This window comes from Zeus faber (genome assembly GCF_960531495.2).
Source record: "Zeus faber genome assembly, chromosome: 3".
Classification (NCBI taxonomy): Eukaryota; Metazoa; Chordata; class Actinopteri; order Zeiformes; family Zeidae; genus Zeus; species Zeus faber.
The window spans coordinates 18,152,381-18,164,384 of NC_137190.1; the positions used below are offsets into that span (position 1 = coordinate 18,152,381).

Below are 12,004 nucleotides of genomic sequence, written 5' to 3' on the forward strand. Positions count from 1 at the left end.
GATAATAATAATAATAATAATAATAATAATAATATAATGATAATAATAATATAATGATAATAATAATAATAAGAAGAAGAATACTACTACTAATAATAATATTAATAATATAACAACAACAACAATAATAATAATAAGAAGAAGAAGAAGAAGAAGAAGAATACTACTACTAATAATAATATTAATAATATAACAACAACAACAATAATAATAATAATAATAATAATAATGATAATATAATGATAATAATAATATAATGATAATAATAAGAAGAAGAAGAATACTACTACTAATAATAATATTAATAATATAACAACAACAACAATAATAATAATAATAATAAGAAGAAGAAGACGAAGAAGAAGAATACTACTACTAATAATAATATTAATAATATAACAACAACAACAATAATAATAATAATAATAATAATAATAATAATAATAATAAGAAGAAGAAGAAGAAGAAGAAGAATACTACTACTAATAATAATATTAATAATATAACAACAACAACAATAATAATAATAATAATAAGAAGAAGAAGAAGAAGAAGAAGAATACTACTACTAATAATAATATTAATAATATAACAACAACAACAATAATAATAATAATAAGAAGAAGAAGAAGAAGAAGAAGAAGAAGAAGAAGAAGAAGAATACTACTACTAATAAGAATATTAATAATATAACAACAACAACAATAATAATAATAATAATAATAAGAAGAAGAAGAATACTACTACTAATAATAATATTAATAATATAACAACAACAACAATAATAATAATAATAAGAAGAAGAAGAAGAAGAAGAATACTACTACTAATAATAATATTAATAATATAACAACAACAATAATAATAATAATAATAATAATAATAAGAAGAAGAAGAAGAAGAAGAAGAAGAAGAAGAAGAAGAATACTACTACTAATAATAATATTAATAATATAACAACAATAATAATAATAATAATATAATAACAACAATAATAATAGTAATAATAATATAATGACAATAATAATTGTAATAATACAACATTATAACAACAATTATAGTGATATAATAATATATGTTTATATACATATTATAATATAATTATAATATATATTATATATTAAAAAAAAAAGCGTATTACATGTATATATGAATGTTGCCATTACCATGTACACCAACTTTGTATGTTCAGATTTGGATCAGTTGCATCATATACACACAGATATCAGATACATTTAGGTATATACTGTATATGAAGTATACACGTTCAGATATGGAGATCAGACCGGTGGTTCTCGACACAGGGTCCCGGGGCCCCCGTGTGGTCCTTCAAGACGTCCCAGGGGTTCCCCAGCAAAATGATTGACAGTTAGTTGAACTTCGCCATTATTTCATTCACAGGACATCAGCACGTCAAAGAATGTACAAGAATGACTCTTTGGTCATATTTTGTGAGTTGGTTAATACCGCCGCCTCTGTCACTGTAACCTTTGGACCGAATCATATTCAACAATATAAATCTTCTCAGGTGGGGGTCCGCAGTGGATCACGTCGAGGGTCCTCGGTGTGAACGATGTGTAGAATCACTCAGTGAATGTCTTTATAGTAGATATGTAGCAGATAAGTTATTTTGATCTTTGTGCCACGTCCTCCGAACGGATGGAAAACCCTGACGAGCGGCAGCATCTTCAGCAGGAAATGAAATTAAGAAAATTGAATTTGCAAATTGAACAACATTGATAGCCATGATAAGTAAACCGTGGGAAACTCCACGTGTGCATGTGCATGTGTGTGTGTGCGTGCATGCGTGCGTGTGTGTGTGTGTGTGCGTGTATGTGTGTGCGTGCGTGTGTATGTGTGACAGACACAGCTGCAGACAAATTAACAGCCTATTTATACAGACCCATTAGGTGTATTTTAAAGAAGCCTGAAGTGTGTCTACTGACGGATGAAAAGCTCAGTGTCTCCTCGCTGATGAAGGGCCGCTCTGTCTACGGCCTTCGCAGTCTCCGCGTCGTGTCCCGCAGCGGCATGTGACCAGGCCTTTCCCCACGCGCACAACCACTCCACTTCAAAGGCAACTCCCGCCATAATGTCAGAGTATGTGGCATTAAAACGAAAACAAACAAACAAAAAAAAAAAAACGGGAAAAGGCGTGACGCAGGATTTGCGCTTACCTTGAATGGCCTCGTGATGTGGGAATGAGCCCCCCGGGGGCCCGACTCACCTCTGTGTAGTTTTTTTTTGTTTTGTTTTGTTTTTTTAAACGCGGGAAGGGGAAAGGTCATCCCTCAGACGGCCATCTTCCTCTCGAGGAGCGCGTCTCGTCGTCATCGTCGTCGTCCTCCTCTGGTTTGCTGCTCCCCCAGAGGCGTTTTTCCCCCCCGAGTTGCGCTGCAGATGGGTTCTACATGACTGTGTAGCGATCAATTCACTATGCTTCACAAAAATAATGAATAGCCTAAAGGATTGAAAAAAAAAAAAAAAAAAAAGCCTCAGAAGATGGTCGACGAGATAGGAATGGCGTCGCTCGTCTCAGTTTCTCTGTTTCAATTTATATCTGAGGGATGTGTTAAGGGCGTATGGCAGCAACCGTTTACAGCTAAATACAGAAAATAAATAAATAACTTCCACCAAAATTGGATCAGTCATTTCTAAGCTTTTTGCAAATTAGATCATCTAATTGGCTGGAGGGTGTCCATTAATTTGATTTCAACATAGAATATACAGTACTGTTCGCAGACAGCCGCTATGAAATTGTTGATCAGCGTTCTATTCAAGTACACTAGATACACCAAAGACTTATTGAGTCATACACATAGTTTTATTCAATTGTGTAAAATCAAGTTTCATTTTATCCAACAAATATCTTATTTACAGTGGTCATCGACTTTCGCTTTGACTCATTCAAGTCGCTTTGCGTCCTTATTTGTGTCTCATTGTCTCATTATTTACAAACTGAGTGAGATTAACCCCGAGTTTAGGCAAAAAAAAATGCATCTAGATGACAAAACAGACACAGACAGACAAAGAAAACCAAGCGATCGTCGAACAGCCCCGATGCACATGGATGAATACAGTGTTGAACCTCAGCGTCGGATCCTCTCTTCGACTTTTTCAGTTGAGTATTTACTGAATATTCAAGATGGCGTTCAAGTTTTCTCCGCTGAACTTCCTCTTGTCCTTCGCGTGTCGCATTTCCAGTGCAGGGCGTGCGCCAGCGGGTCAAAGTGTTTTCAAAGGTTTGTGAGAAATCGCAGAACTATTGGGATGAATATCGGTTCATTTCACTGCTGCATAATTCTACATTAGAAAGCTTTCTTTGAGGCTTTAATCCTAACCTCTGGTCCCCATTTTTGCCAAGTCCGACCGCTCTAGCAGGACGAGATCACTTGGAAATCAATGCATTGAAATCTCGTTAACTGTTATGTTCTGATCTGTGTTGTGTTATGTGTTTCTATTTGCGAGTGAGTAAGTGAAAGATTTGAAATCGAATCGGAGATAAACCATGAAGATTCCGCTTACGGCTCCCTGTGATTTGCAGATTATGATCTCATTCGCCTCCAACCACATTTAAAGTCTAAGAACAGATCTTTTCCAGGAGGTCTGTTTTACAATAACAACACTGTGCTGAGAGCTCGGAACCGTCCCGGGAAGTCCAATTTTCATTAAATATTTTTCTTCCGATGGTACTGCTCTTCAGTGATCAATTGAGGTGTCTCTTTCATTAAAGATAAATAGTCCTTAACTAATAACCCAACTCGTGCCATTTTTCCTTAACTTGACTTTTTTCTTCCTTATTTCTATCCAAAACATTGCACACCATTAGGAATGATCGAGAGCAAGTAGAAGTGACCTGCAAAATGATTCACAGCTTACCCATTCTCTAATCTCAATTCAGATTAGAGATATGCTCACACATCCATAACAGAGGGAATAAATAAACAGAGATACATAATATTGGTAATATCTATAACTACAAGGTAGTACCAGGGACTCAATGAGAACGAAATATCTTTCCATTAGATTAGAAAAACTGTGACATGAACAGAGAATAGGTTTTATTCTATCAACATTCGACACTGTATGTATACTTTCATCTCCGTTTGGAAGTAAACTTTCTACATTTGAGTCTACATGCTAAGTCAGCTTTACAATAGAGAACATGGAATAGGTGTTCTAAGCACATTTTTCAGAGATTCTTCTGATTAATAATGTTAAAGTATGACACTGTTAAATTGCTATGGTTTGACAGTGGTCAAAGGAAGATAAGTGTAACTTGGCAGATATTAATAACAGTGTTTTATTGATCAACTTTCTGACTTTTTACAAGGAGTTAAATGAGAATTATTAGCCTGTTACAGTTGCTGCAAAAGCTGCCTTCATTCTTGATCTACTCTCAATCCTAGTAGTAAATACATACTTAAATCCAAATAAAAAATGATATTTTTTTCAACTGAATTTTTGACTGAATCACTACGGAACAGTGGCCCAGCAGCTGGTTAATGTCTTGTATAAAAAGCATTATGGTATGGACGCTTGTGAAACTGGGCCTTAAACTGGCCTCCATCCTCTCATCTCACCTACTCATCTCTCTACTCAGCAGAGAGACAAAATACATAATTTTTCCAAAATAATATGTATTTTGAAAAAACAAATCATAAAAACTTTCCCAACATTCAAATATCATGGTTCAACTGTAAATGATGCTGCATTGTGTTACACTTCTACAGGTTAGAGAGAGAGAGAGAGAGAGAGAGAGAGAGAGAGAGAGAGAGAGAGAGAGAGAGAGAGAGAGAGAGATAGATAGATAGATAGATAGATAGATAGATAGATAGATAGATGGATGTGGAGTATAACATTCATACCTTTATTGTGTATTAGGAAATAAGAACAATAATTACCGGATATTTGATTGTATTTATGCAATTTATGGAGCTTGCAATTTCTTTTGATGATAGACTACAATAGAAAAAAATGCATAGGCCTTGATATTTTTCGTAAAGACGGTTTATAGCTTATAGAACCAAGTTACCAGAAGTTGGCTCAGTGTATTTCAAGAGACGTGATAAAATATAAATTGCACTCGCTGCACAATACTGGGCATACTGGAAACCTGACCTAACCTTGCATGTGTGACACTAATTCTAAAACGTCCACAGATTGAGTTGCCAAACTGCATTGGCATGATCAGTGAAGATCAGTTTGTATACAAGCACTTGAAGTTACAAGCCAGTGCAACCAGGCATCACATCAGGGTGTGGCACGTTACAAAGCCTATTCACAAAGAGACCTTTGTGTATTTTTTACTGACAGTTACTCCTTAACGCGGGTCTACATTATCATTATATTCCGAAGAACCAAGAACATAGAACCAACTCCTTTAAGGTTTTCCGCAGCTCTTGGCTCCGGTACGCATATATGACTGGGTCGATTAGTGAATTGCAGATTATGAGGATCAGAAAAAGGTTGAAATTTCGAAAGAAGCAGTTGCAGAAGGGACTTGTGGGGCAAGTTAATATCAGGATGAGGTGGAGGAAGAAAGGCCCCCAGCACAGGATGAAGACCCCCAGCAGGATGGTAAGGGTGATGGCCCCCTTCATGCTGGTAGCCTGCCGGCCGCTCTTGTGGAAGGCCACGATGCGTCTGGAGTGCACGTGGGCCAGGATGAACATGTGCAGGTAGAGCACGGCCGTGAACACCAGGGTGATGCAGAAGAAGGTGATGAGGCAGACGATGACGGCGTTGTCGGTGTGGTAGACGATGAAGAGCGTGCTGGAGTTGATGCTGGCCAGCCAGACGAGCACGATGATGCCCACGGCCCGCTGCGTGGTCATGATGCTGTGGTACCGCAGCGCGTAGAAGATGGTGATGTAGCGGTCGGCCGCGATGGTGCACAGGAAGGAGAGCGAGGACACCACCGAGCTGCAGATCATGACGTCGATGACGTTGTCCAGGTGACGCAGCATGCTGGGGTGCACGTCCAGCAGACCGTGGTCGTTGAGCAGCATGAACATGGTTTCCATCACGTTGCTGACGCTGACCAGCATGTCGGACACGGCCAAGCAGCAGATGAAGTAGTACATGGGGGAGTGCAGGTTGCGGTTCTTGATGATGGCCAGGACCACCAGGATGTTCTCCACCAGGCTGATGAGGCCCAGGGCCAGGAACAGTTCCTGGGGGATGCGGATCTCCACGCAGCCGAAGGAGTTTGGATCCTCGATGGTGGTGTTCGTGTCGTTCTTCTCCTCCACGTACATGGCGAGCTCCATGTGGTGCATGAGGAGGGTGTGGTGGGTCCTGTTGCCAAATTCCATCTCTGGCTTGGAGCTGGACACGCACTGGTATGAAATAGCTGGTCCGTCTGGAGCAGCGATAAGCTAAATAATGGGAGATAAAATGTGTACAATAACTTATTTGTGATAGTAGCCTGAGTGAATTCTGAGATTTCGTTTCAGCAAAAGCAGCACAATGCAAAGGAGTTGCAAAGCCGGATACAATGACTTTTGGAGCCAAAATGTTACTTTTATTTTTTTCTGTTTTCAAAATGTTTCCGATGAAAACGGGGGAACAGCAGACCTACCTCGACAATCCTTTGCGTTTTTTTTCTCCTGAATAAATGAAGCCACTTGATATATTAAGTCCAAATTGGGGATCTTCGACAGCTTGTGCAAGGCCTCTTTTCACTGGACAAAAGATTCTTGGAGAGGGATGCGGAGGAAAACATAGTCTAAAGCAAAATTTAAAACAAAGTCTAAAGCGCAGTCTAAGCGCAGAGATTCGCGGGAGTCTCCATCCTAATCAATACTTTGTTTCTGTGGAAATGTCCAACTCCAAGCCCACTGTAACCGGACGGCATAATTCCGTAATTCCCGTTGCTCGGTGGAGGACAGCGTCAATACGCAGCGTGCTCAGCGAGATAAAACGGGAAGAATTTGAATTAAGCTCCCGTTCCCCAGGGCAACCCACCGGGGCCAGCGGTCTGTCGGCTCTGGAGCCCCGCACGCCCGAGCGACAGCAGGCGCGTCGGCGCGGCGCGCGGCTGTGCGGGGCGGAGCGTGCGACGGCTACGCCCCGTGCACACCGGACGCGCAGGCGACAGGCGGACGCGCGCCGCTGCGCTTCGCCTCCGCGGCCACGTCGCGTCCATGTGAACCAATGCCGCGGTTCAAACCGGCCGCGCGCGTCGAGCGGGAGAAGTCGGCGTCGGCGTCAGCGTCAGCGTCAGCGTGCGCCGTTCCACAGAAATACAATGCATGTGCACAAGGTCTGCATCATACCACCACCATGTTAATGTTTTTCAACCCACTCATGGTTTTGCTATTGCTATTTATAATTTTAGTACATATTATATTTTAAACATAGACCTAATTCTTTAGATGTCATTCAAAAGATATGATTCAAGATTCAAGATTCAAAATGTTCATTTGTCACATACATATACATACGTTCATGCACATACATGCAGCGAAATGTCATGACAACGCACCCGGAGATTATGCACAATAAGTACTAAACTGAACACAATAGCTAAACGAATTACTACCTAACTAAACTAACTGAACTAACTGATTCCCAAAATGTAATGCGGTTAGTATATAGAATAAAATAAAATAAAATAAAATACGCGTCAAAAAGGTAATTTACTGAGTCGGGGTACAAAATAGAAATAAAGACAATAGACTTATGTATATGGAATAGGCTATTTTGTATATTACAGATATGTGCAGTAAAGTGGCCTGTGAATAAAATGAGGTAGTGTGTCTGGGGATATACAGTATACAACAGTACGACACAGCAATACAGAAACACGGAACAGAACAGCAATACCCAGTACAGTGATACAGTATGCAGTACAGTATGCTACATACAGTACAGTCGGGCAGTGGGGCCTTTGTGTGTGTCTCAACTCCTGGTGAGTTCAGCATTGACAGTTCTTATGGCTTACGGGAAGAAACTCAGTCAGGTTCCCTGTTCTCGCTGTGTGACTGCGGAGGCGCTTGCCTGACAGCAGCAGCTGGAACAGTCCATTGTTGAGGTGATGAGGATCCTTCATGATCCTGTGGGCTCTGCTACTACACCTCCTGGTGTATAAGTCCTGCAGGCAGGGGAGGGTAGTTCCAGCTGTACATTGGGCTGAACGCACCACCCTCTGCAAGGCCCGCCTGTCCTGAGCAGTACAGTTCCCAAACCAGGCAGTGATGTTGCCTGTCAGGATGCTCTCCACTGCTCTAGAGTAGAAGGACTTGAGGATCCTCACCGAGACCCGGAATTTCTTCAGCTGCCTGAGGTGGTAAAGACACTGCCTCACCTTTCTAACCAGTGTCTGTATGTACAGTCCATGTTAAGTCCTCCTTGATGTGGACTCCCAGGTACTTGAAGCTGCTCATCCTGTGGACAGAAGTCCCATTCATCACCAAGGGCGTGTGCGTCCTCGGCTATAATCCCCTCCTAAAGTCCACAATCAGCTCCTTAGTTTTGTTGACGTTCAGGAGGAGGCTGTTGTCCTCGCCGCAGAGTTAAAGGTCAGCCACCTCCTTGCGTTAGGCCTTCTCGTCGTCGTCGGTGATCAGGCCCACCACGACAGTGTCATCGGCAAACTTGATGATGGTGTTGGAGCTGGCCCTGGCCATGTGTGTACAGGGAGTACAGAAGGGGGCTGAGGACGCAGCCCTGGGGGGATCCTGTGTTCAGGGTGAGGGTGCCGGACATGTGCGTCCCCACCCTAACCACCTAGGGCCGGGCTGAGAGGAAGTCTAGGATCTAGGCACAATACACAGACACATAATATAACTATATTCTAAATTTAATGAAAGGTAACAGAAACAATCACCATTGTGAAATTAATTGAGTGAAATCAAGTCATACATTTTGCACATAACCGTTTTATAATGCTTTTTCTTTCTTATAGCAAACATAATACTATATAGTATAGACTATTATACTGTATATACTGTATATATATGTATATTTATTTATACTCTTTACTGTATGTGTGTGTGAAATTTCTTTGGGGTCTGTGAAGCAAATTATTGCCATTCAAGAGGAGGGGTCATGCGACATGTGATGGTAGAAGTACACCAGGCCTGAACCTACATTGTACCAGAGACCTAGAGCTGCTGTTGGACCTGATTTGATCCAGACCCGTTTTGAATACAAAGAACAAACATACATGTAATATGGAGAACTGATGCAACACAATACATACATATACACAGATATATAAATATAAATAAACAAACAAACAAACAAATAAATATATATATATATATATATATATATAAATACGTGTGTGTGTGTATATATATGTATATACTGTATATATACACACACACACACATACATACATATATATTCACATGCACACATATCTACTGTATATATACACACACACACACACACACACACACGCGCACAATTAAGTAACACTATGCTTACTTTTGTTTTTATTATACTGATATCACTGTATCAATTCAAGGTACTACAGAATCAAAATATCCGCTAAGTCTGATATAATTAAATGTTTAGAACATGTTGATTACAGCCCCAAATAAACAAACAAATACATAAATACATTTATTTATTTATTTATTTATCTATTTATTTATTTATTTATTTATTTATAAAGTGCGATCAAAGCAATACCAATCCAAATGCTCGTACTAGCCAAGTCATCTCACATGCTTCTAATACCATCCAATCGGAGGTCGCAACACTTGCTGTAAAATAAAATCCAAACAAATGCACACGAGAAAAACTGCAGACATGGAGATTAATTATTGAGGTGGAAAAACTAAAAAAGTTATACACCGATCAGCCATAACATTAAAACCGCCACTAGCTGTTTTGGAGATGCTCTGAACCAGTCGTCTAGCCATCACAACTTGTCCCTTGTCAAAGTCGCTCAGATCCTTACGCTTGCCCATTTTTCCTGCTTCCAACAGATCAACTTCAAGAACTGACTGTTCACTTGCTGCCTAATATATCCCAACCCTTGACAGGTGCCATTGGAACAAGATGAGCAATATTATTCACTTCACCTGTCAGTGGTTTTCATGTCGTGACTAGTCGGTGTATGATCCATGTTCTGAATTTTACAGAGACACTGCACCATGAGAAAGGGCTGGAAGCCATTGCTGCAGTGGTTGGAGGAGAACGTAAGTATTTTAACATTACTTTCATATAAATTCTACCTCAGTGATTTAAATATATGCTGCAGCTACAGTAAATTCACGTGCCTGTTTTTTAAATATTGTTGTCATTATAAGGGTTGCTCTTATTGCTTTTAATAACGACATAAACTGTGGAAAAATGTGTCCAGGAACACAACTTTATATATAGTGTAGTATTCGTTTTTTCATCAATGAAGGGAGATCGTCTGATGTTGTCAATAGTCTGCAGCCACGATCCTGATGTATTTTATCATCACCATCATGTCCTACCCCCCACCCTTGTCAAAAGCACCTTAGGAAATGTACAACAAGCACAACAACTATGCATAAGTAATTTCACCATGTGATTGTTATAATTATATTACTGTTGTAAACAGTGTTGCCTATTATGTCCATTCATTTATATTACACTTTTTCTCAAAACCTATTCCCATCATCCCAGCTGGGTAATGCACAAACAACCATTTTCTTTTTTTCTGTCGTTTATGGAATGTGCTCGCAAAGCGTCGGCGCACTCGCATTTGTGGCGTGTATACCAGCTGCGTGGGGACACGTTGAAAATTACATTTACATGTTGATGTTGTTAAAACGGTCTCACAATATGTCCCGTGATCTCTGAAGACACTTTAAGTTAAACAAGCTCTTGCAGATATCCACTTAAAAAGTCCAAAAAATCTTTTTATAGTAGTCATAAATAACTTTTAATATAATTGAAACATGAGCTACAATTGTAATTGTTGAAATTGCTCAGTGGGATGTGTTTGTACTGTGTTGCATCACTTCCTCGTATTACATTTTGTATTTAAAACGGGTGTGGTCTCTGGTACAGTGATGGTTCAGGCCTGGTATACTTCTCCCATCACATGTCGCATGACCCCTCCTCTCCAATGGTAGTTTTTTGCCTCACAGACCCACAAACAACAGACCCGAAATTAAACGGTTTCAGAAGCAATGGAGAATAACTCCCAGTGTAAAGAAACCTCTTTTTATTTTTATTTTTTATCATAAATACTATTTTATGCGCAGCTGGAGCGACACCCTGGCCCATTTAGTAACCGATTGTTGCCAGACATGATATAGTTTGTAAGTGACCTACATAGCTCCAAAAATGTCATTTGTGAGATCCGTTCCAGTAAAACTCCCCTTCCAGTGTTTTACTTCCAGATCATGGTTTTCAACACGGGTTCCTTCAGGGGGATCTGGGGTTTCAATTATTTGGACTAAATCATATCTAACAACAAAATAATCATCTCCGATTAGGGTCCCAGAGCAATTTTTTCCAATCCATCTGGATTGGATGGTGATCTTGAAGTTTTTATTTAATATGTAATAAATATATTAAGTAATAAACACTCAATCTTTAGACTGTAGTTCTTAGAAATGTTATATTATACACTGATATTAGAGTATACAAATTATACCTCCTGCAAATTACTGCACTTAAGTAAATGGGCCAAATGTCAACGTCAACACTTTCTGTGCGTTTAAGAACGTTCCCATAGTGTGTATGAACTTGGGTGGGCAATGACTTGGAATATAATTTCATGATCCTGAACTTGTACTGAACGCATTATTGTTTTTCCAACAGTGGGAAATTGAATAATCATGGTGGGCTGTCGGTGATGAATGGATGCAGAGATTTGGACATGCACAGTCGGAGGGTCTGCGGTGTTCAAGGCATTCATGAATACGCCTCATGACCCGAACCGTGGCTCAGGGCGAGAACAGAAAAAGGACCCAATTTGACAGTCAACCATTCACAACCACAGAGCTCCGCACCGTTACAAGGCTCCAGGGGAACTCAAGTGTGGAGGCTGTTTTCTCTCATATCT

The 12,004-nt window shown here is 39.8% G+C and overlaps 1 protein-coding gene across 1 annotated transcript; it reads right to left on the reverse strand.

Annotated features, from left to right (window-relative positions):
- Positions 1–5,345: 5,345 nt before the first annotated feature.
- On the reverse strand, positions 5,346–6,260 carry mc1r (melanocortin 1 receptor; the record flags this gene model as incomplete). The annotated part of the gene is made up of 1 exon (XM_079997251.1): positions 5,346–6,260. The coding sequence occupies one exon, from the start codon at positions 6,258–6,260 to the stop codon at positions 5,346–5,348; it is 915 nt and encodes a 304-aa protein (XP_079853377.1).
- Between the last annotated feature and the right edge of the window lie 5,744 nt (positions 6,261–12,004).